The sequence below is a fragment of the Dreissena polymorpha genome, chromosome 15 (genome assembly GCF_020536995.1).
Source record: "Dreissena polymorpha isolate Duluth1 chromosome 15, UMN_Dpol_1.0, whole genome shotgun sequence".
NCBI classification, from domain to species: domain Eukaryota; kingdom Metazoa; phylum Mollusca; class Bivalvia; order Myida; family Dreissenidae; genus Dreissena; species Dreissena polymorpha.
Window position 1 is genome coordinate 14,287,916 of NC_068369.1, and position 27,118 is coordinate 14,315,033.

A 27,118-nucleotide genomic window follows, 5' to 3' on the forward strand; every position below is an offset into this window, starting at 1 on the left:
TATTACATGCTAGATGTGAATCACACAGGATACTGGCACCACGCTATGTACAATAGGTGTATTAAACAGGAGACTGGATACAGCATTACATACTATATGTGAATCACACAGGAGACTGACACCACGCTTTGTACAATAGGGGTATTACACAAGAGACTAGATACAACAGTACATACTATCTGCGAATCACACAGGATACTGGCACCACGCTATGTACAATAGGGGTATTACACAGGAGACTGGCACGGTATTACATGCTATATGTGAATCACACAGGATACTGGCACCACGCTATGTACAATAGGTGTATTACACAGGAGACTGGATACAGCATTACCTACTATATGTGAATCACACAGGAGACTGACACCAAGCTTTGTACAATTGGGGTATTACACAAGAGACTAGATACAACAGTACATATTATCTGCGAATCACATAGGATACTGGCATCCCGCTATGCACAATAGGGGTGTTTCACAAGAGACTGGTACATCATTACATATTAAATGTTAATTACACAGGAAACTGGTGCAGTATTACATGCTATATGTGAATCACACAAGAGACTGGCACCGCGCTATGTATAATAGGGGTATTACACAAGAGACTAGATACAGCAGTACATACTAAATGCGAATCACACAGCAGACTGGCATCCCGCTATGTACAATAGGGGTATTACGCAAGAGACTGGTACATCATTACATACTAAATGTTAATTACACAGGAGGCTGGTGCAGTATTACATGCTATATGTGAATCACACATGATACTGGCACCACGCTATGTACAATAGGGGTATTACACAAGAGACTGGATTCATCATTACCGCATATCACAGAGAAGACTGGTATCTCTCTTCACTTTCTGTGAATCACACAGCTGACTGGCACCCCTGTAAGAACTCACCACGTATCAAACAGGAGACAGGAAACCCACTCCAGTTCCCGCCATGAGCACATGTCCGGCTAGGCTGGTCAGGACTCCTATAGAAGCCACGGAGACAGGAGATGTGAATAGTGGCATTGTAGAGCGTACCTTCAGACTGGTTCACAACCCCATTTGGCGGGCTATCTATTGTACCACAGTCTGCAATGGAAAATGGTTTCTAAAATTATTTATATAAGTATAATTATATATTATTATATTATAATAATGTTTGTTTATTGCAAATGACTTACTTTTGGTAAAAAAAACACAAAAATCCTTTGGCGGAGGATAACAAAATACGAACTATAAATAAATTGTTGGTGCTCACCAACAAGTAAACAGGGGTCTACTGTGCCGTCCCAGTGGCCAGTAGCATTGCACGTTAAGGTCGAGTTCCCTCTGTAGGTCCGGTTGTAGCCGGTCATACAGCTGTAAAACACTGTAGACCCGTAAATTGAACTCGTCACATTGACCTGGGTGTGGTTGTGGGTAGGTGGGACTCCACAGTCTGAAATACACAGCTTCAGTTTGACAGGGCACAAGCTGCAACTGCAATACCAGATTATAATTTCAGTGGCAAGTAATAGCACATGATTAGACATATTCAACAAGTGTATGAACATTCCTTAACGTAACTCAGTTCTTTTTAAAATTACACAATAAAAAAATAAATTAAATTTTAAATAAAAATGATGTGATTAACGTTGATGGTGCAAATTGAGAAAATACCAGAGACGTCACGAAAAATAGTGAAAAAAAGAAGAATGTTTGAATACATTTTGAGCATAATTTATTACGCACATGTCTCATAACAAATGCAATTAAAATTACTTACATAAATCATGCAAAAAAGGAAACAAAGTAAATGTTTAAAAAGCAGAAAAATGGTGATAAATGTCACTTAAACACATACACCATAGTTACCATATACTGCGCAGTTGCTACGGCTGCCATAGTTACCATAGATTGTGCAGTTGAAACGGTTGCCTGTCCACTGACCCTCCGCGTTACACTCGAGCTGTGACACTCCACCAGACTGAAAATAGCCCGTTACACAGCTGTAGTTGACGTGGCTCCCGTAAGTGGTTTTGTTCTCTGCAGTAAGTCTGTACACACTGTTTGCTACAGACGCAGGCAGGCCACAATCTAGAGTAGTCAAAGAACAATGTCGCCCTTATTGAACGTCAAATGAGGAAATCACAATATTGAGTAATTCTGTGAAATCAAACACACCCAACTCGAAGGACAATTCATTAAATGTGTTCTGCTATTCAACATGACGCGTTCCGAATCCACAAACTATTTTGATCAACAGCGTTTTTATAATGAGAGCAAATATTGTTGCACAGAATAATAAAATTCGGATGGTTATACATAACAATCTATAAGTAACTAGTAAAAATAAATGCGTTTGCTGTAACATTATGACATATTCAACAGGCACTTTTACGGACGCTCGTTCTTCCAGAATAAAATAAACTTACTGATGGTTTATAGCGGCTACACCCAAGGGGATATGCTCTAACAGTGTATTACACAAGAGACTAGATACCACATAACATAATTTATGTGAATCACACAGGAGACTGGCACCACGCTATGTACAATAGGGGTATTACACAGGAGACTGGCACGGCATTACATGCTATATGTGACTCACACAGGATACTGGCACCACGCTATGTACAATAGGTGTATTACACAGGAGACTGGATACAGCATTACAAACTATATGTGAATCACACAGGAGACTGACACCACGCTTTGTACAATAGGGGTATTACACAATAGACTAGATACAACAGTACATACTATCTGCGAATCACACAGGATACTGGCACCACGCTATGTACAAAAGGGGTATTACACAGGAGACTGGCACGGTATTACATGCTATATGTGAATCACACAGGATACTGGCACCACGCTATGTACAATAGGTGTATTACACAGAAGACTGGATACAGCATTACATACTATATGTGAATCACACAGGAGACTGACATCAAGCTTTGTACAATAGGGGTATTACACAAGAGACTACATACAACAGTACATATTATCTGCGAATCACATAGGATACTGGCATCCCGTTATGTACAATAGGGGTGTTTCACAAGAGACTGGTACATCATTACATATTAAATGTTAATTACACAGGAGACTGGTGCAGTATTACATGCTATATGTGAATCACACAGGAGACTGGCACCGCGCTATGTATAATAGGGGTATTACACAAGAGACTAGATACAGCAGTACATACTATATGCGAATCACACAGCAGACTGGCACCCCGCTATGTACAATAGGGGTATTATGCAAGAGACTGGTACATCATTACATACTAAATGTTAATTACACAGGAGGCTGGTGCAGTATTACATGCTATATGTGAATCACACATGATACTGGCACCACGCTATGTACAATAGGGATATTACACAAGAGACTGGATTCATCATTACCGCAAGAGACTAGATACAGCAGTACATACTATATGCGAATCACACAGCAGACTGGCATCCCGCTATGTACAATAGGGGTATTATGCAAGAGACTGGTACATCATTACATACTAAATGTTAATTACACAGGAGGCTGGTGCAGTATTACATGCTATATGTGAATCACACATGATACTGGCACCACGCTATGTACAATAGGGATATTACACAAGAGACTGGATTCATCATTACCGCATATCACTTTCTGTGAATCACACAGCTGACTGGCACCCCTGTAAGAACTTACCACGTATCAAACAGGAGACAGGAAACCCACTCCAGTTCCCGCCATGAGCACATGTCCGGCTAGGCTGGTCAGGACTCCTATAGAAGCCACGGAGACAGGAGATGTGAATAGTGGCATTGTAGAGCGTACCTTCAGACTGGTTCACAACCCCATTTGGCGGGCTATCTATTGTACCACAGTCTGCAATGGAAAATGGTTTCTAAAATTAATTATATAAGTATAATTATATATTATTATATTATAATAATGTTTGTTTATTGCAAATGACTTACTTTTGGTAAAAAAAACACAATCCAATATAACAGTACCATTAACACAAGATTCACATGGTTCTAAAGAATAGCAAGCACTAACTTTTTCCAAATCACTTGTGTCAAATATTAATGTTGTTAATTTATGTAAAGGAAACTATATTAGTAATTTAAAATAGTTTTCAGTTAAAACATGTTCGTATTATTTTTATTATTACACCCTTACAAGCAACAAATAACTTATATACTGTGGATTGATTTAATGTTGTTTTGACATGAAATTCCATGCTCTTTTAATTGTTCAAAATAATATTTTTGTTTCAAGACATTTGGTTAACATAGTTTTAATGTTGACCGGAACAATCAAATTCCACAAAAGCTAGTGTCTGACAAATAACATTGGTTTAACAGAAACATGTTTTGTTATAGTTGAGCTTAAACAAACACCAATGCCAGTTACCATATAGAACACACGTTGGGATTTCTCCGTCCCAATGTCCCTCTGTGCCACACCGGATAGAGGCTGCTGTCCCATTAATCCGGTACCCTGTATTACACGTGTACACGACAAGGGCACCAAACGTAGTCGCTGTGTCGTTTACTGAACCATTGCTTATGTTAGAAGCTCTGCCACAATCTGCAAAGAACAATATGAGATTAAAAAACACATCTTTCAAGCAGAAAATATATCCACAGACATGTACAAATAATACCATTTGTGTAACTATGTATTAAATATCGCTGAGCTGATTAGCCCAAATCGTTTCTAGCGAACAACCACGATGGCTTAACCTTGAGGGCTATAAGCTGTCAAAATCAGGTTACCCTTATCTACCGTTTGTATGCTTTAAATTTAAGCTCTAGAAATAAATTATAAGCCATCTATTCCACATTGCCATCCGAAATAATTTTGCTCTCCAAATTAATTGCAAATATCTAGTTATTGTGCTGGAACATAATCTGCGTAACTTCATAGATAATCTGCTAATTGCCATGCAAATGACTTATTACATGTATGAACAGTACGATGGACACATTATTTAAATCAAACAGTAACCCAAGCAGTTGGATCATCAAAGCTCAGACTGACTTACCAAAATAGTATATTCAATTGCATATAGCAAAATTAAAACACAAACATTCGAGTGATATTTTGCACACTTAATTACGTAAGCTTAGTCTTAGTTACTTTAGTTCAAACGTTAGCATACAATCCAGTAGATGTCATATAAAGGAAAAAGTTGAAATTACATCTGTTTTCAATGAATGTAATAGTAACCGTATCTTAATAAATATCAGATTATTAATCTACACAGAGTGCACTTATATGCTACCTTTGATCTGACAGACGGGTGTACTGTTGGACCAGATACCGTCTGCTGCACAATGGCGCACGTTACTGCCAATGAGGTCGTAGCCAGGATTGCATGTGAAGCTGGCCGGCGACTGATACACAGTCCTTGGGACCGCAACACGACCGTTGCTAGGGGAACTCAGTGGACCACAGTCTGAAAGCCAAAGCCATGCTATAATATTGGTTTATAAAAACAATTTTTTAAAGTAAAATTCATTTTAATTATTAAATACTTACCTGTTATCTCTAGCTAATCCCTTTCCAGAGAGTTAATTATCCGGAAAACTTTAAGCGCTGGGAATCATCCACCTCTAATAAAGAAAACAAAGTCAGGTTAAACATAGTACAATGTTACCTAACCGGAAAACAAGAACAACAACTCATCTTTCCTTTACAAAAACATAAAATGTCGATGAGCGGGGTGAGAGGTGGGACTTACCGATTACAGGTAAGTATTTAATAATTAGAATGAATTTTACTTTAAAAATTTGATTTAATGTCATAAATAATTACCTGTTATATCTATCTGATTTTGCAGCTGCGGCGGGAAGGTTCGCATATTTTTTCCCATCACAGCAGAACCCATATTTAGGGTTTGCAACCAGAGATCGTAGATCATGTCCTCAGATCATCTTCGTAAGTACCATATTGTACGTACTTAATTCTCGGATGGCCTAGAGTACTTACGCCATTGAAAAAATTACAATTTGATCCAAAACAAGAGGACCCAACATATACAAATTGTCTTGTTGGCACTCAAGAGAACGAAGATAAAATGAGGAGAAGGTGGTAGGATTCCTCCAGAAAGCAGCTTGAGGCACTTCAGACAGTGGGGTACAATTAATATAAGCCCACGAAGCCGAAAGAGCTCTTAATTCATGCGGTCTTATCTTAAACAGGGATAAATCACTGGATGAAAGAGAAGAATAAGCTTTCTTAATTGTTGAGGCTATCCAACGGGAAATAGAAGCCGCAGACACATCGCTCCCCCCCTTTTAATGAAATGAAAAGTCTTTTACGAGAACCTCGAATAAACTTTACTCTCTTAAGGTAGAACTTCAAAGCCCTTACCGGGCAAAGGAGTCTATAATCATCTTCATGTCCACAAGATCTAGAAAGACTTGGAACTTTGAAGGGTTTGGAAGCCATGGAGGGAAGTTGATTTTTAGCAGGAAATCCTGGTTGACATAATAATGTAACATATCCATCGACAGATTCAAAACGAAGATGGTTATCTTCTATAGAAAGAGCATGACTTTCACTTCCCCGTTTGGATGAAGCCATAGTAGGAAGAAAAACGGTCTTCCAGGTTAGGAACTGTAAAAAAACCTGATCAAGAGGTTCGTAGGGAGCCTTAGTAAGCGAACCAAGTACACAAGCTAAATCCCATTTAGGAGCCAGTGTTCGAGGTACAGGACGTTTAAGTTCCATAGCTCTAATCAGTTCCGAAATCGCTGGATCAGCACAGATTTGGGATGACTTAGTAAAGGCCAATGTATGCAAAATCATAGATCTGTATCCTTTGATACAGCTAAGAGAAAGTTTCTTATCATCAAAAAGATAGATGAGAAAATCCGCTATGCGTCTAGCAGAGGGATGGAGGGGATCAATTTTCCCTCGAATACACCAATTAGAGAAGAGTTTCCAGCGAGCATCATAGACTGCTCTGGTGGATTTTCCCCTTGCAGAAGCAACGAGGGTTGAAGCCCTGACAGAAAAACGTTTATTCTGCAGAGATTGCCTGATAACGGCCAGACGTGTAAGTGGAACATTACTGGATCCGCATGTAGTCTGCCGCTTTGAGATAGACTATCTGATCTGTGAGGAAGTTTCCTGGGATAATCGTACAGGAGACTGAGAAGATCGTTGAACCAAGATCTCCTGGGCCACCAACGGTCAATCAGGAGTATCCGGCATGAGCTCATCCTGATTTTCGCCAATATTTGGGGAATTAGAATGGGTGGGGGATAGGCGTAAGCTTCCAGTTGGTCCCAAGCGAACGAAAGCGCGTCTATTGCCAACGCTGCTGGATCGTAAACTGGACTAACATACAGAGGTAGTCTGTAGTTGTGTCTGGTCGCAAATAGATCGACCAAGGGATAACCGAACTTAAAAATGATCTGGTTGGTCACTTCTTGATGAAGTGTCCATTCCGATGGAAGTATCTGGTATTTGCGAGACAACCCATCCGCCAGGGCGTTGAGGCGACCTGGTATGTATTTGGCCAGAATAAAAATGTTGAGTGTTTTTCAAAAAACAAGAAAATTTCTTGGTTTCCAGATACAGGGATTGAGAATGTGTTCCCCCCTGTGCCTGGATGTAAGCCACCACCGATGTGTTGTCTGTTGACACCATCACACAAGAGTCTCGATGATGTGACTGGAAATGAGATACAGCTAGAAATACTGCTCGCTTTTCTAGATTGTTGATATAATGGTGAGATTCCTGATGAGATCACAACCCTGAAACTATTAGACTGAGAGGTTCCAGATGAGCACCCCATCCTTCCTTGCTCGCATCCGTGATTAGATGTAATGACGGTTGCTGAGGAAGCAGTGGAACTCCTGCTAAGAGAGTCTCCTTGTCTAGCCACCACTGAAGATGAGACACTAGGGAAGGATGGATTGGAATCTGTTGTAACAGATTGCCCGAAGACCATTTCCAACAAGCTGAGAGATAATGCTGAAGAGGACGTAGGAATAGACGTCCCAACTGCACAAAGTCTGCTACTGAGCTCAGGATACCGTTGAGAGAGAGGAATTCTTGAGCTATTTTATGAGATTGGGACAAAACCCAGTTGACCTTTACCAGAAGGTCTGATATACGTTGACATGACACTCTGACCCGATTGATGTGTGTCAAGAAATTCATTCCCACGAAAGTGAAGTCCTGAGAAGGAATGCGGTCTTATTTGTCTGCATTGAGAAGGAGTCCTAAAGAGAGGAGTTCCTTCCAAGAGAATTCCAGGTTGGTCAGAAGCAAATGACGATCGAGCTGGTGTAAGAGCCAGTCGTCGATTTACTTAAGAATAATCCCGTGAACTCTTGCCCTTGCCAGCAGAAGGTTTGAAATTCCTCTGATCCGGCTTGGGTTTGTTCTTTTTCCCAGAATATCTACCAGAAAACTTCTTAGCAAAAGAAGGTCTGTTATAGGAAGGCCGGTTAGGACCCGAACGTGGATTAACAGCAGGTCTTTTAGAGAAAAGATTGTTTCTCTTAGCCTTCTTGTGTGCTGGAACTGCTGGTGGCCTAAAAGAAGGCTGCTTAAAGGCTCCTTGGCGTTGTCCAGAATTGTTTCTAGCTAAGGAAGCATGAAGTTGGGCATCCTTGTCAGCTGTGATTGCTTCTAGTATCCTTCCACCAAAAAAGAAACCTGATGTGAGAGGAGCCGTTCTGAGCGAGTTCATACCTGGTTCTAAGAGAAAATCTTTAGGTAAATATGAAAGGATAAGATCTCTACAAATCCTTAACATCTCAGACATTAAAGCAGCAGCATTATGTGGAAGGGATCATGCTGTTCGTGATAGGTGGATCAATAAATCCCGAAGTTCTTCCGGAACTGAATCAAACCAATCACAAACCAAGTGTAACAAGATTGCTAGCATTAAGTCTACCTGGTTGAATAGACCTAACGATCTCCGCTCTCTACTTTCCCAATGTTCTATCATAAAAAAGGGACAGACACTGAAGTAGATGAGCTAGGCATCGTAAGCAACAGCGCATTGAGGTCTGGATCCTGCGATGGTAATTTAGAACAATCTAAACCGGAAGTCGGATCGGGTACTGGTGGTTTGTAGTTACGTTCCTGAAGTTTAGACTCCGCAAAATCCTTCGGTACTTTCCACATATCTCCTCGTTTAGAAATCGTTTTATTCACTGATTCCAACGATTGAAAAACAGATAAGACAGTAGTACCAATCGGAAGGCGTGTATCCAAGCGGGAACGCGCCTTAGTAACCATTGTGGGATCAAGCGTACGAACGAGTTGTTCAGTGATCGAGATCGTTGAATTAGAAGAAGTCTCCACAGGTCGTGGACACAACTCTTCAACCAGAGTCTGGAATATTAGCTCGTAAATTTGATTACTGGAAGCCAAAAATGTATCCGTATAAATGTCCGCATCTGATTCAGCTTCACTCTCTACAGGAACAGACGTGTGTAGAGAAACAGTAGGAACAGGAATGAAACTATCTTGTGCCAGTTTGTCTGGTAAAGATGAATGATCATCCACGACGTCAGCAATTTGATAATGCTTATCAGCATTGACCGCTACAAAATGACCAGACGCATTCTGTACCCATAGAACATCAAGATTCCAATGAGTAGCATTAGGGGGTATACGACTAGATACGGTCGAAGACACCCGTGGTGCTGATAGTGTAGCAGTATTTGTTAGCTGCGCTCCTGAAGTTCCAACATGTGTGGCTGTTAACATGGGAGCCGACACATGTGGTGAGGAAACATGTGATTCCATAAAGGAATAAGACGGCGATCGACTATCCGAATGGTAGGTACGATGTCTACGTGAGGTTTGTCTACATGCTCTTTTTCTGCTATGTCGCGATCTGGATCGGCTGCGATGTCGAGATGGGGATCGGCTGCGATGAGACCGGGATCTTCTGGAATAGCGTCTCCGTGAACGACGACGTGATCGCTTACACGCGTAGCGGCGATGAGAATCACTAGACGAAGATGAGCGTGTCCGATGGATACTCCTTGATGACGAAGATTCATTCGTCGATGACGAGTTGGAAGAAGAGTAATCCAATGATGAAGATCGATGTCTTCTTCTGACTGTTGACCGGTGACCGGACCGGACCGGACTGGACCGGACCGGACCGGTGAAGGTGACCGGACCGGACCGGTCGGGTCACCGATGACCGGACCGGACCGATGACCGGACCGGTGACCGGCCGGTCATATTATGACCGGACCGGACCGGTGACCGGCCGGTCATAACATGACCGGACCGGACCGTACCGGTGACTGGTGACCGGCAGGTCATATCATGACCGGACCGGACCGGACCGGTGACCGGCCGGTCATATCATGACCGGTTACGTCCCCGGCCAAAAACCGTAGAATGGCGGTTGTCATTTGGTCAGACATTGATTTATCCGTAGGTCCACGATCAATGTCGCCGGTATGTATGTTGGGAGTCAAACGATCAGATGATGACCGACAGACAACACCACCATCGTGCCCAGTATCCGGTGACTGAAAAGTCAGCTGGTCATCCGTGACCAGTAAAGTCACCGGATAATCAACGTCCGTTAGAGGTTCGTGGCGTTTGCGGCTGATGGTGGATGATTCCCAGCGCTTAAAGTTTTCCGGATAATTAACTCCCTGGAAAGGGATTAGCTAGAGATATCAGGTACTTATTTATGATATTAAAATCAACCTTATTAAGATGACTTCATAATTTACATAAGATTTTTCTTACATACAATTAATAAAACAAATATTACTAATTGAAAAAAAACACAAGAAATCTGTCAAATCTGTAAGAAATTGTTTGCATCAGTAAAATACCAACCAGCCATTTGAATATATATTTCTACTAAACTCAAAATCATAATCAGGACAGAAATTAATGGTAATACTCAATAGTCCTTGAATAAAGTCAAGTGCCCGATTTCTCCACAAGACATTTTGGCAAAACATGAAAAAAACACCAGTATGTCACTGAAGCAATCTACGTATACATGCTTGTTCCTAGAACAAAAGCATTAACTGTGTCTACCTGCTAGCACACAGCACATAAGCAATAAATTTGTCTATCTGCTAACACAGAGCACTTAAGCAATAACTGTTTCTACCTGCTTGCACACAGCGTGTAGGAGCAGTTCCGTTCCAGATGCCGTTACTTGAGCAGTACAACAGACGGCTCACTACGCCCCGTGATAGCATATATCCCAGAGTGCACTCGTAGAGAATTGTGTCCTCGTACTTCGTTCCCGTCTGAGTAACAGGTTTACCATTCGTCAGCTGAGTATTCACGGTACCACAATCTAGGAAATAGTGCAATAATATCAACATTATGTGCATCATTATCATATATTTTAATATAAATATACTTTATTTAATATTATATCAATGCTGACAACAGAAAAAGTTAACACAAGAGAATATGTAACCTACTTGATTTTCAGCAAAATCTTTTCTTAGACATCAACATTAGATCTCCTGATTCGAAAATCATAAGAGGTCATCGTTCTTAAAGATTAAACACCTTACACAATTATATGCTTTTACGAATTTTCAGATTGCAGATACCGATTTAACGATGCAGCCACTGTTACTTAGACCTTCGACCTGATATCCTAAGTTTGTATAGGCGTCTTATTTCCCATTAAAGTAACCGCTTCTCCAATTTGAATGATCGTACGTCAAATCATTCTATTGTGTGGAATCGAAATTCCTGTTACAGGCTCTTGTGACATTGATCTAAGACCTAGGGATCTTAAAATCAATATACATCATACAAAATGATTAAGATAATCATAGTTCAAAGAATTCTATAGATATCACAAAGAACCATTTCATTGATACAAGTTCATGCGACCTTGATCTTTGATCTCGAGACCTCAAAACCAATGACATCAAGTCTTCTTCTCTAACATGTAACCACTAAACCAATGTGAACAAATATTCCGATTACTTGACCCAGTAACATGAAGAACTTAAAACCTTCTTTTCTTTTTCAGCAGTAAGCTCTATTCTAATTTTCATAATCTTAAGTCAAAGCTTCTCATCATTTCTGGCACAAACACATTTATCTCGCCACGCCCTTGGGATGTGGACCTCTTATCTAATGACCTTAGCCTGACTAGGACTATTTCTGTTCCCCTAAGTTATCACCAGAACAGTGGGATTTTTGTTGTTGTTCAAAGAATTCTTAAGATAGCGCGAGGAAATGAAAGGTTTATCTACCGGCCAAACGTCAGACAAAACAACACATAGACCAACAGACTGACAAGCGCAAGCAAAGTTATGAAAAAAATTTGTATTACTGAAAACTTTGTATTATTGAAAAATAAAACTGCATGTAACATGGATTGTTCCACAACATTTATTTTTGTTATCGGTCATTTCAAATGTGTATTTACTTGTTTACAACAAGTTAAAACAAGGCTTCTGTTACAGAAAGCAGTGATGTTACAGCAAGCAGTGAGGAGTCCCTTGGTTATGAAAATCTAGGCATTTGATTTCAGAACGAAGCATTTTATGTCCACCCCAGTTGAAATTAATTACAGAAATGAGATCTTTTTTTTATTTACCTTTTTGTATGCAACTGGTAAACAAAAACCAACACAATATCAGCCATGTATATGTGCATTAACGTTTTCCATGTTTCTAAAGTTTGAAATGGTAATTTGCTTATAATTTTACAATATGCATTTCATTTTATAATAAAAAACAAAGGTTTCATTAAACATTTTTTTTCACTTGTAAAATACTCGTCTAATGTAAAAATGCCACCAATATAGTTTGATAATTTACTGTCTTTCATTTTACATACAAACTTTGTAGAAAGCTTTACTATAATTGTATAATAAGTTTATTCAGCGGCCTATAAAGTGTTACATATATATTAAGAAAAGAATCAGTAGGACAACAATCAGTTTATCAAATAAAAACCAAGCCAAACATTCACAAGTACATATAAGTGTGAACCTTTCCTAGAGCAATTAGGCTCAATTCCAGTCCAGGCTGCTTCTTCTAGACATATTCTTGTAGCGTCTCCGGAGACAATCTCAAAGCCGACATCACACGTGTAGACAGCGGTGCTGTTGTAGACGCTGTTACCGGTAACAACCCCGTTGGCAGGAGCAGTCAAACTGCCACAGTCTAAAAATATAGTTTCATTATTAAAGCGTAAATTTTCATTAGATACTGTTGCAAAACATGTTAAAGATACAATCTAAAACGAATAAATGTGTCAAATTTAATCAGTTGATGTGGACAATAACGTTAAAGACAATATCTTTAAAATATAAATGTGTTAAGTTTAATAAGATAATGTTGCAACAAATGTTAAAGACAATCTTAAACAAGCTGGATTGTAAAAATTCCTGATAGGATAGCAATCACAGACATAGCAACGTGTTTCCAGTAGTATAGATAGATCTTAAAAAGAATTTGCAGTGAGGCTCATCCTATATAATACCTATGAGCACACAGCGAGGAGCTTCTCCATCCCACAACCCAATTGAGTGACAGGTTCGCACATTCGTTCCATTCAGCCAATAGCCCCGGTTACAGGTATATGATGAAATTGCTTGGTAATTTCTACTCGGAACAAACACTCGACCATTATTTGGGTGAGACAGCGGCCCACAGTCTGCAATACCAAATCAATTTTCTTGGAAAATAAAGTTTATACCAACCTAGTTTGTCTTTGTTTGACCGAATAATTAAAATACAAAATTCTTAGGACATCCAGTGTATTATATACAAAAATATCTCTACAACATATTTTAATCTCATTTATATATAGTCAGTTCATCGAATAATTTTGAATGCATGTGAAGATCTCAACTGAATACCTCCACAGTGCGATAAGCCTTATACATCTGAGTAGACAGTATGGTTTGACATTACAAAACCAAAAGCACGAGAGCCGCATCATGAATAATACGAAACTAATACGAAACGAAGACAGTAAGCTCCAGAACAGCCTCATCGTATGCGCAATCTGGCTAGGAGCTACGATTTCCGCATTTCATTCACGCAAGGATTTGTGATCTTGTGATCACTGACCAGAAAGCGTGATTACACAGGCTTGCCTTGAGCTACGCTGGAAGCATATCAAATAATTCTAGTTTTGGATGTTTGACAGACTTCAGCATACTCCTTAGTCATAGTTATAAATATTGCAACATATTGTCAATTACCTGTTTGTCTGCAGTTTGGAGCGGTCCCATTCCACGTAGCATCAATCGTACACAGCGCCGTGAAACTATTCACCCCCCTCGAGATCATGTGACCAGTTAAACACGTGTACTCAACTATTGAACCATACACTGTCCGATTTGCAGAAATACTCATGTTAACCACATTACTGTGGTATGGGCCACAATCTAAAGAAAAAATATTACTTATCTTTCAGACATTGTCTGCAACATATGTGATCAAATAAATTTTCTAAACCGAAAACCAAATTAGTGGTATTAAGGTTATGTATTATGTTAACAACTTTCAGAAGATAAATCATTGATTACAAATAAACTAGCTCTATAAAATGTACTATACTTGTTTGCATATATGTACATACGAAAAAAAAAGAAAATGTCAAAGACAAACACAAGCCGAACATTTATTTTACGTACATCAAAACCACTGGTTGCCTGTATGTAATCAAAATCTTGACGTATTTTTCTAGGTTCTAAGTCTATCACCTTATTCTTAAAGGATTTCGCGGATTTTTGCATATATTGAAGTTTGTCATTAAATGGTTTATACTGATAACTGTAACATTGGATCTAAAATCTCCAGTAAAAACAACAAGAATAAAATGAAAGAAAGAAAAATGTAACCCTCAACTGGACTCGATCCACTGACCCCTGGAGTAAAAGTCTATCGCTTAGACCACTAGGCCTCGTGCACATACAATGAGCGAGATATTTTACACTTTATATAACCAATCCTCGTAGTTATCAAAAAATATAACGACAACAACAAAACTCTCCAAATTAAATCGTTTAGCGTTGCAACGCATTATAATTTTCAGTTTTTATTCAGGATTTTCGTCAAAAGATGCATATGATGGATATTTTAGAGCATGGTCAATGTTCAGAATTACTGTTTCCACACAAATATCATAACTACAACGAAAATTTGCAATTCTGGAACATTTTTTTGTATTTTGTCAATTGTCTTAAACGTGAGAAAGCCCCTTTCACATACTGAATATATACAGTTTCATGCTTTAAAAAGCAAAGTTTTGAATATTAAAACTATAAAATAATTATCAAGAAAATGTATTCACCGTCTCATCCGCTAGAGAATGACTCAAATTTCTCAGAAGAAAAAAATATATATCTCACCAATCTCTTTTCCATACACCTTCACTTCACAGACAGCCAGTTGCCCTAACTGACCAGCTGACTGAAGCCTCACAAACTGAGCCAGTGTGGTGTCGTTAGCATAGAAAGTGAACGAGGTGTAGTTGTAATGAAGACCGTGACTACCCTTCAAAGAGACCTCTGCCTGCGTCTGACCCATGAGCACCGCAATAGTCAATGCCGTGTCGCCTAAAATATAACCACATTTAAAAATTTAAGCAATTTACTGATATATCAACAACAGATGTGTGTAAAACATGCATCTAACTTGCTGCAGTCGGTCCTGTTACCTTCACATTTGATGACTTTTGTTTGATAGGTCCACCAATGTAACCATACACAGATTTGCGAGACTGTAGCTCAAAGCCTGCTCTTGTAATTGTAAGATATGAAGTTTCTATTTAAGGCGATTGCGACATTGACCATTGATATGTTGACCTACAAATAAAAAGACACTCATTACCTCCTTCCAAGAAACCAGCTTACAAATTTAAGTGAAATTAACTCTCCGTCTCTCTCGCTCTGGATATCGTGCGAAAAAACTGTTTTCTTGATACAAATGAAGGTGACTTGAACTCAACATTAAATTGCCGTTTTGTTTTCTTTTGTAACAAGTATACCTATTTGAATAATTACAGTTCAAATCAATCTCAACAAAGTAGTTTCGTAAATAATTTCATATCACAATAGCTAGTAATATTGACCTAGCCTGGTGACCTAACAATCTATAGTTATCTTCCTTGCTGCAAACGCTTGAGCTTATCCCTGGCGGAAGCTTTCTCAATATATATTGTGGTAACAAAGATACTGCGACAAACCCTGTTAACTGTACTTTGACAATGCGACCTCAAAATGGATGTTTTCCGCTCCTTCCAAATGATCATCACAAAAATGTGCATGGTTTTACTTCAAAGGCTTGTCTTATTATGGCGAGTAAACGTAAGGTCGCACCGCTATATAAATTATAGACTTCATTACATTTGTCTTTCACATAATTAAAATGGATATCAATTACGTTTGTACATGAATTTTCAATTCAGTAGATGAAGATTTCTACGAAACAAGCACATCGTTCTATCTCTCTCCTCTCCCCCCCCCTCCTCTCTCTCTCTCCTCTCCCTCTCTCTCTCTCTCTCTCTCTCTCTCTTTATATATATATATATATATATATATATATATATATATATATATCTCAATCTTTCCCAGTTACACACAGACATCTTATTCTGATTACATCTTACAACTTCTTATTTCATTGATCAATAAATAGACGAAATGTGTTCATATTGTAATGAAACTCCGTGAGGAAAATAAGAAGTATTTGCTGCTTCTTAAATTAATATTGTATGAAAGCGTTAATATATTGTTTATTTATTTCTTGTTTCTTCTTACATAGCTGTCAATACATTTACTTTTGTAAATGTTAATTGAACACTTAAAATAGTAATTTATGTATATTATCATGGTTTTTTGTATTGTACCGATGCACTTTGACTATAATTTGCTAACTTGTATGTAAATGGACAAAGGCATTTTACCGATGTTCCAATAAAATATAAAATAAACTTTTTTAGATTTGACAATTTGATTGTTAATATATTCAACATGATATTGTTTGAATATTAGCCAATAATGATTTTAAATGATTGTTGTTCTATGTTCCCCATACCATTACAAACTTGATGCAACACTTCACTTAGTAATACACTGTGACTGAGTTAACAATGTCCGTATGTCAGTATCTACTTAAGACAGCAAAAAACTGGTAGGTTACTATAATGGTTTACACCTGGATAAATATAAAAAGGCTCTTCTGCCATTTTACACGTTTAAGAGCCCTCAACCTGGTCATACCTAAATCACTGTAAAAAAGATCAACCTGCGACGAACTTCTTACTGAAACACTCCACCTGGTAGTAAAATGTGACTGTGAACACTTACCACCATCACTTTATTACAGCACACAACATGGCAGTACATAGTGACTGTGTACAAGTATATCGATGTGAAAAGGTTAAGCAGCTACAAGCTACTTACCACAGCACTCCACTTTGTAGTAGATTGTAACTGTGTGCACCTGGATCACTGTCCCAATATCCACCTGCCACCAAACGCCGCCGTCCATGTTTGTGGTGAAGCATGTCAGGTTATCATAGCTTGTGTCTCCATCTACCGCAACTGATCCAGTGTGCGGCGCCAACAGACTGAGGCTTGTCACCTTCCCAACAGCAAAATTGAGTAGCCCTGCAAAAAACGGATATCCCACGCATGTGTTAACCCATAAATATCCCTTCTGAATGGTGTTTAAATTAACAAGAGCACCGCATAACGAGTGTCATAGCTCGGCTGCGAAAGCTTGTCAGAAATTAATTTGTTGTTTTGTTTTAGAGGTCACAGATACCTTGACCTTTGAACTAGTGACCAAAAATTGGGTGTGGCCTGTAGAACTCATTAAGGTGCATCTACGTATGAAGTTTTAAAGTTGTAGGTGAAAGCACTTTACATAAATGACTTATATTGATGGTTTCTCACAGAGCCTAATGTCATGTGGCTTCCTATATATCTGCTTAATCCAGAGCGGTCTACTTACATCCATTTATTTCAGCGAACTGCCTCAATAAGCTAATAGAGGTTACTTGACATGAAAATGAAATTATATTGCATCTTTTGGATTTATTTTGTTTTTGATTTTAAGAGTAAACTGAAATTTTAAACCTGTTTTATGTCTGTGATACAAATGAAACAAGACCACCGCATAACGGGTGCCACGCTCGGCTGCGAAAGCTTGTCAGAATATTTTTTAGTGGTCACAGTGACCTTGACCTTTGATCTAGTGACCCAAAATGGGTGTGGCGTGTAGAACTTATCAAGGTGCATGTACATATGAAGTTTCAAAGTTGAAATTGGAAGCACTTTGATTTTAGAGGCAATGTTAAGGTTTTTGTTAAAGTTTTATATTAGAGGTCACAGTGACCTTGACTTTTGACCTAGTGACCCAAAAATGGGTGTGGCATGTAGAACTCATCAAGGTGCAACTACATATGAAGTTAAAAAAGTTGTAGGTGGAAGCACTTTGATATTAGAGCCTATGTTAAAGTTTGATATTAGAGGTCACAGTGACCTTTACCTTTGACCTAGTGACCAAAAAATATGTGTGACGTGTATAACTCATCAAGGTGCATCTACATATGAAGTTTCAAAGTTGTAGGTGGAAGCACTTTGAATTTAGAGCCAATTTTAAAATTTTAGCACGACGCCTACGGCGGACGGCGGACGTCGGAAGGCGGACGAGCTGGCCGTGACAAAAGCTCGGTTATTTGCGAAAACAACCTCGCTACAAAATCATGATCGTTGGTTATTTGGAATAGCAGCGTATTATTTAATATTTCTTAAACAACTCAATCAAAGTGGGAAAATTGGAGTTAAACATTCTTCAAAAGAAAAGTAGGAAAAAAACATTTACTATTTATCTCAAGAAAAAGAGGATATATCATGCGTATGCCCTGCTGACATACCGCGGCCTAAGCAAACAGATTCTGTTCCAGTCCAGTTTCCTGTTTGATCACACTGTCTGTACTGGTTGCCCAACAGGTATAACCCTGGATTGCACACATACGTAGCCCACGAGCCGAACGTTGTTAGCCCCACCTGGACAGTGCCGTTGACTGGCTCTTGCAACACACCACAGTCTGGCATGAAAAAGAACCATACAAACTAAACATTAGAAAAATATATGTTTTGTTCTGTTCCCCAAAACATATTAAAGTTTCTTTATGCACAAGTTAACATGAATATGAAATATCTGCAATTATTAAACTCTTTACCACTTAGAAACGTATTTTGACGCATAAGTAGTCCCTTAGAAAGTTAAATTTAATTAAAGACCTTTCTTACTAAATTCAAATTGTAAAGGCTTCATTTCCAACCATTAATTACTGATGAGCAAAAAACAGCATAAAACCTGAACAAACTGCGAGTAACTCGCAGGCTGTTCTGGTTGTATGCTGGTTGCAAAAGCAATTTTTTACTGTGTGTTTTATAAATTTAGACTGCCAACGAATGATATCTTTACCATTCCAATCTGATTAATATGATATGGTTTTCACGCATGCTTACTGTTAAGTTATAGTATCTTACTTTAAATAGGTTAATAATTTTATATCAGTATATTATTAAACCTTTAATTTCAAAAATTATACAACAACAATATTAAAATTTAATGCAATATTTTATATCAATTTAAAACATATTTTTTAAGTAAAATTCATTTTAATTATTTAATACTTACCTGCTATATAATAGCTATTTCCTCCGAAGGTGGGTTAAATATCCGAAAATTTCTGGAGCCGCCACCTGATAACCGCAATTTAGACTAGGGCGGAACATAGTGTAACGTATCCTAACTAAACCAATACCCTACACCTCATTTTTCTTCCAATTTATACAAACATATAAGTCGAGGCGCGGGTAGGGACTCACCGATAGCAGGTAAGTATTTAATAATTAAAATGAACTTTACTTAAAAATGTTTAAATGCCATAAATAAGTTACCTGCTATCGAATAGCTGAATTTGCAGCTGCGGCTTTAAGGTTCGCGTATAGCTCCCCAATCCCCATCACAACAGAACCCATATACAGGGTTATCAGCCAATGATAGCAGAAACCATATCCAGTGTTAACAGCTTATCTTCGTTAGTACGGTATTGACTTGACTTCTCGAATAAGAGTAAGTATGTTTATGTCATAGAAGACACAACCGATTGTGAAACCACAAAGGGAACCAACAAATACAAGTTGTCTTGTTGGCACTCTAGAGAACGAAGATAAAAGGAGGAGAAGAAGATCGGATTCCTCCAGAAAGCATCTCGGAGCACGTCAGACACTGGGGTGTGATAAAAAATACGCCCACGAAGCTGACAAAGCTCGTAATTCATGTGGTCTGCTCTTAAAAAGGAAATTAATACATAGATGAGAAAGAAGAGTAAGCCTTTCTTAGTCTAGGCTACCCAACGGGGAATAGAAGCCGCAGACGCATCGCCCCCCTCCCCCCCCCCACATTTCATTAAAGGAATACAGGGTCTTTTGCGAGAACCTCGAATGGACTTACTCTGCTGAGGTAGAACTTCAAAGCCCTGACTGTCTTCAACTTTATTTTTACAAGTTCTAGAAAGACTTGGGACCTTGAAGGATGTAGAAGCCATATAGGGGAGTTGATATTTAGTTAGGAATCCTGGCTGACACAACAAAGTGACGAAGCCATCGGATCAAATGAAGATGGTCGCCTTCGACAGAAAGAGCATGAAGTTCACTTCTCCGTTTGACTGAAGCCATAGTAAGAAGGAAAACGGTCTTCCAGTTTTAGGAACAGTTAGGAAGCCTGATGAAGGGTTTCATAGGAAGCCTAGTAAGCGACCCAAAGAACGCAAGCCAAATGATATATAGGGGTAAGGGAACGAGAACAGGGCGTAAAACGTTTATGGCTCGTAACAGTTTCAAAATGGCTTGGTCAACACAGACTTGTGATAACGTACGAAAATCCAAGATATGCGAACGTATAGCTCTGTATCGTTTGATTGAGAAAATCATTTTCATCAAAGAGATAGATGAGAAAATCTGCTATGCGTCTAGCATAGGGATTGAGGGGATCAATAACCCTCGAACAAACCAGTCAGAGAAGAGCTTCCAGACAGCATCTGGTGGACTTTCTCCTTGCAGAGGCAACTATGCCCTAACAAAAAACGTTTCTTCTGTAGGGATTGCCGGATAACGGCCAGACGTGTAAGTGAAACATGTCTGGATTCGCATGAAGTCTGCCTCTCTGAGATAGGAGATCTGACCTGTGAGGAAGTTTCCTGGGTCAGTCGCACAGGAAACTGAGAAGGTCGTTGAACCAGAATCTCCTGGGCCACAAAGGGGCGACCTGAAGGATCTGGCAAAAGCTCACCCTGATTTCTCCAAGATTTGGGGAATTGGATTGGGTGAGAAATAGGCAAAAGCGTCCAGTTGGTCCCAAGCGAACAGAAGAGCGTCCACCGCCCACGCCGCTGGATCGTAAACTGGACTCACGTACAGAGGACGTCTGTTGTTGTCTCTGGTCGCAAACAGGTCGACTAGTGGATAACCGAACGTGAGAAAAATCCGGTTGGCCACTTCCTGATAAAGTATCTAATCCGACGAAAGGAACTGGTGTTAGCGAGACAAACCGTTCGCCAGGGCGTTGAGACGAACTGGTATGTGCTTGAACGAGACAGATGTTGAGACTCATGCAAAGAACGAGTAAGTTCCTGGTTTCCAGATACAGGGAGTGAGAGAATGTTCACCCCTGTGTCTGGATGTAAGCCACGACGGATGTGTTGTCTGTAGACACCATCACACAGGAGTCCCGAAGATGTGATAGGAAATGAGATACTGCTAGAAAAACTGCTTGAATTTCGAGATTGTGGATGTGCAGGTGAGACTCCTGAGGAGACCACATTCCTGAGATTATCAGACTGACTGGTTACAGGTGAGCGCCCCAACCTTCCTTGCTCAAATCCGTATGAGATTTAAGTAAGGTTGCGGTGGAAGAAGTGGTACACCTGCGAAGAGAGTCTCCTAGTCTTGCCACCACTGAAGGTGGGGACTATGGACGGAAGGATGGGAATCTGTGTAAGCAGATTGTCCGGATACCATTTCAAACAAGCTGATATATAGTGCTGAAGAGGACGTAGGAAAAGACGTCCCAGCAGAATGACTGTTGCCCGGACCACTCAAACCAGACTTAAAAGTCGGTTTACTAGAAACGTGTTGAATTCTCTTAGGTCTATGATCGGTCTCCAGTAGTCGCTTTTCTTGATCCAGGAAAAGGCGACTGTACAATCCTGGAGAATAAGGGTCTTGAAGCATTGCTACCGCCTGTTATTCAAAGAGTCCGAGAATGGAATATGGAATACCACATATATGTGAACGCAGGAAAGTGGAGGTCTTGTTTTATTTGAAAAGTGAGGCCTTATAACAAGGGAATGAACCCACGTGTTCGAAGTTATTGGAGCCATCGATTAGCGAAATGCAGAAGTATGGCCGCGACTTGTACCATCGGCATCGGAAGTGGTGGCGGTAGAAAGGGGGATCCCTAAGGCTAATCTTGGGGAGGTCCGCCCTTGCCGGTTGAGGGCTTCAAAAGCTTTCTGATCCGGCTTGGGTTTTCCCTTTTTTTCAAGAATCCTTACAAGACAAATTCCGATAGGAAGAAGACCTGTTATAGGGAGACGGCCTGTTAGGGGCCGGATGTGGAATAGAGAAAGGTCTTTTAGAGAAAAAGTTGTTCTTTTTAGTATTCTTGGCTGTCGGGGCTGCTGGGAGCTTAGAAACTGGACGCTAAAAAGCCTCTTGGCGCTGGCCAGAGTTGTTTCTCGTTAGAGACGCAAAGATCTAGTCTTCCCGGCCAGCCGTAATTGCCGCCTGTATCCTGCCTCCAAAGAGGGACTCTGCAGTGAAAGGAGCAGGTCAGAGTTGTTTCTCGTTAGAAACGCAAAAATCTGGTCTTCCCGGTCAGCCGTGATTGCCGCCTGTATCCTGCCTCCAAAAAGGGACTCTGCAATGAATGGAGCAGGTCTGAGCTTGGAAGTCTTCAAATTTGGTTTGGGTAAGCCCTTTATTTCAAGAATCCTAACTAGACGAATTCCGATGGGAATACGACCAGTTATAGGAAGACGGCCTGTAAGGGCGAGAAGTGTTATAGAAGAAGAACTTTAAGAGGAAAAAGTTGTTCTTTCCAATAAACTTGTCTCCAACAAGGGAATCTAGAAGACGAAAAGAGAGGAGGAGGTATTTCCAGATCCTTAGCATCTAAGATCTGAGTTCGATAGCTCCCAAGCCATCTACAAGGCTGTGGCCGCCATGTGGTCAAGCTGGTAGGCAATCCTATGTATCAGCCCTCTCTCAGTTGCCAATTCTCCAACATGGAGTAAATAACTGAGATAGTAGTAGAAACAACTGGCATAGGAAGCGAAAGTATGATAATGTCAGAAATCTGACCCGGCAGTTTGGAAAAATCAAAATTGTTAGTCGGGTTAGGTACTGGGGACTTGTATTTTTTACCGCCATCAAGTGGTTTTGGCTAAGTCAGGTCCTACGGGACTTTCAATGATGATGGAGCAGGATTATTGTTGATTTCAGTTACTTGAAAACATGCACTGCCGTAGAAGCAATTCGGGATTTTTGAAACTAAGGGAATTGTCTCCCATTTGGGTAGGTATCGGGTAAAAAGCGGTCCGTCTAAAATGCGTATATGACTCATATCCGCGGATATAAACGGAATGTGCGGATATGGACGAATATAGGCAATATTGACAATTTTTCTGCAATGTTTATTTCAATGTTTAATGAAAAATACCCAATATGCCACAATATGTGTTAAATATGTTAGTTTTGTCTCAAAATATAACAATTTAATAGACATCATTTTTCCAATCCTAAATTCATATCCGCGAACATGACGAAGTGCCAGAAGATTGTTTTAGGGCTACTAACCACCAACAGTATAACCACGTCGACACCACAAATCTTTTGTTGTATAAGTTTACATAATGTTTATATAATATACTGAATGTATAAATATTGTTGATGTAGTCTAAAAAAATTATTTTCATTTGAAAAAAAATGCTGATTTCAAATGCGCAAATATTATAAAATCGACGAATGTGGTTTATCCAATAAAGGCTCTATATTTGTAGTGCTATAATAACTTTATGCAATGCAAACGTATCTTATACTTGATTGTTACTATATATTATACTTTATTGGTACGTGCAAATATGCACGTTATTTTATTTATTCAAATGAACAAAGGATATCGTAGTGCTACATTTAAATGTTTCAAGAATGATTTTAACCACTTTAGTTGCGCTGTTATTGAAAAGCAATGCATGTCCCGCTAAAAATGTTTGATTTTTCGTTAATATTTCAACAGTTCATATCCAATATCCCGAAAAAGAAAAAAATACGAAGCCTATACGTTTAAGATTAATAATACAGCTGATACATTCACTTATAAAACATAATATTATTGAAAAATCTATAACACTCAGCATCGTAGAAATAAACCATTGTTCAACAAAAGCAAGCATGGCTTACCTTTACAAATCAAACAAAAGTCCATTAAACCCACATGAAATAACCCGAAAGCATAGTAGAAAGATAAACAATACAATTTATCTATTCAAAACCCCATTCAACAAAGTGAAATAAATCGAAAAACAATTTTCATTCAGAGCCATGAAAAGGCATGTATACACCTGGTCGATCCGGAAAGAAGATTGAGGATAGGTTACTGATTTTTGCCTGGGTTGCATTGCACTATGTTTAACCTAGTATAATTTTTCAGTATAGAGGTGGCCAGTTCCCGGGAAAGGTAGAAGCTATTAGATAGCATGTAACGTATTAATGATATTAAAACAATATATATGAAATCACACGGATAATACGTTGCTAGACACTTATTTAAACTTGTCTTAACAAAAACCCAACCAAAACATGGTGAATAAATGGCGATGTTTGTTTTCCCGTATCCGGAAGTAGAATGAGGTGTAGGGTATCGGTTTAGGTAAGTTACTTTACACTATGTTCCGCCCTAGTCTAAATTGCGGTTATCAGTTGGCGGCTCCAGAAATTTCCGGATAGATAACCCACCTTCGGAGGTAGTGGCTATTAAATAACAGGTAACGTATTTATGACATTACAATTTATAAGCACTATTTTCCCAATACAGCAGAGAGCGACATTTTTATAGTATAACATAATAATAATACGTTCAAAATATAGAAAATTGTATGACGTTTAAGCATTTTTGGCACTTTTTATCATCAATTGAGCAGGAGTATCAAATAACAAGAGGTCTATCCTCGTTTTTAAGCGAGTTTTCTGCAACTAATTGTTGAACGCTATATCTGGTGGTCTAGTTTAAGACGCTACCTATCACATATGCAAACATGTTCTTTACAATTTCAAGATATACATTCTGACCAACATGCATGAAGGCTTATTTTCAGATGTTACCTCTGGTGTGGTAACACATTGTAAAGATTATGCCTGATGACCTAGTTTTTAGGACGCATCTGACCACGTTTCATACATAACATAGATATTGTCAATATAAACCTTCAAGTTGCGTGAAGATTGAGTCAAAAATGAAGCCTCTAGAAGGAAAGTCAAATTTTGTTGTGCATAGCTTTAATAACTGTAACTGAAACTTTTAATATGTTGGGATTAACACAAAACTAAATCTAATTTTGGTTATTGCATGCAGAAAACAATGCTGGAAAAAGAAGAAAGTACACCAATATTTAAACAGCTTAAATAGAAATAGGCAGTCTTACCCCGGATGACACAAGTCGGTGCAGGACTGCTCCAACTGCCAGATGCCTCACAGGTGCGCACAGCTTCTCCATTTAGAAGGTATCCCGTATAACAAGTGTAGGTGGCTGTCGCATTATATGTTGTAGCTCCATTGGAGAAGGTAACAACACCATTGTTTACTGTCAGATTGCCACAGTCTACAAATACAACATTTACATTTTCATATAATGATAACTGTTGTCAAAATGAAGCTAACTCTCCAGATATATAAACATAAACATATTTAGTGAGTGTACACTATTCATTCATGTCTTTCATTCCAAAATTACACCAGACTGTTTCCAACAGTCAAACTATTTATTTTGTGTTCATAAACAACATACTGCAGAATTATATTATTAAAATCAATACCAATTTATACTACGTTGACACCTTTATTGCGCTTTAACTATCATTTCTGCATATTGACCCTTAATCTCTAAGTATGGTTTTATGGAGTCCCCACACCCAAACATACTGCAGAGAGTCTAACATATTGGTGAACATAGATCTTTATTCAATAATACAAGATAATTGTGTAGAATACATATGAACACACATGGATAATAATATAGCATGCACTATACCACGTAACTGGCAGGTCGGTGAAGTGCCCTTCCAGGATCCGTCTGCTTGACAAACTCTGAGCATAATTCCATTCATTTCATATCCAGGGATACATGAATATGCGGCAGATTGATTGTACGTTGTCCCTTCAGCATAGTTCACAAGTCCATTTTCAGGCTCGCTTGGATTTCCACAATCTGTAACGATTTATAGAGACGACTCACCTTAAATACACAGTCCACGACTAAGTCAAGGATTCTTTTAACTTTAATACATGTTTACCAAGGTGTCCAAATATATGTCTGCCGAAAAGTTGATAAGACAATACTGTGATTAGTATTGCCACTTTCATTTGGTAATGATTTTTGCATCATGGAAAAAAACGCGTATACATGCAGCTAGTAAGAACAAGTATTATAGATTTGTTTGCGACGAAAGAATATACGAGTTTTAATTTTTCACAATAATACATATTTGTCAGATTTAGAGTTCAAATATATGATCGAAAGGTCCTGAGTTGGAATGCTTGACTAACATAGCATAGAAGTACTGATTTCAAATACAGAACAGGTATATCATATGGATCATGAGTTCAAATACTAACCTCTTATGTCATATGTGTTCTTAGTTAAAATGCTTGACTGCAATAGCATAGTGGTATTGATTTCAAAAACTGGACTGACAGATCATGATACATACTTATAATAATAAAGCAAGTATTAACATGTTTTAAACAAGAGATGTGTTTGTCAGAAACACAATGCCCCTTATTGCGCCGCTTTAAAGCCATAATTTGACCTTGGACCTTGAAGGATGACC

At 39.0% G+C, this 27,118-nt stretch overlaps 1 protein-coding gene across 1 annotated transcript in view; it reads right to left on the reverse strand.

Moving 5' to 3' along the window:
* The window catches only part of LOC127860908 (uncharacterized), a 345,694-nt gene that overhangs the window by 252,404 nt on the left and 66,172 nt on the right, over positions 1-27,118 (reverse strand). Inside the window, exons 26-40 of the mRNA XM_052399220.1 lie at positions 26,320-26,496; positions 25,714-25,890; positions 18,874-19,047; positions 17,396-17,602; positions 15,341-15,547; positions 14,189-14,374; positions 13,462-13,635; positions 12,969-13,142; positions 11,111-11,302; positions 5,273-5,446; positions 4,399-4,575; positions 3,688-3,867; positions 1,894-2,079; positions 1,262-1,441; positions 913-1,092 (exon numbers count right to left, since the gene is read on the reverse strand). Of these exons, the coding sequence (XP_052255180.1) occupies positions 913-1,092; positions 1,262-1,441; positions 1,894-2,079; positions 3,688-3,867; positions 4,399-4,575; positions 5,273-5,446; positions 11,111-11,302; positions 12,969-13,142; positions 13,462-13,635; positions 14,189-14,374; positions 15,341-15,547; positions 17,396-17,602; positions 18,874-19,047; positions 25,714-25,890; positions 26,320-26,496 (2,745 nt within the window). The remainder of the gene's footprint in view (positions 1-912; positions 1,093-1,261; positions 1,442-1,893; positions 2,080-3,687; positions 3,868-4,398; positions 4,576-5,272; positions 5,447-11,110; positions 11,303-12,968; positions 13,143-13,461; positions 13,636-14,188; positions 14,375-15,340; positions 15,548-17,395; positions 17,603-18,873; positions 19,048-25,713; positions 25,891-26,319; positions 26,497-27,118) is intronic.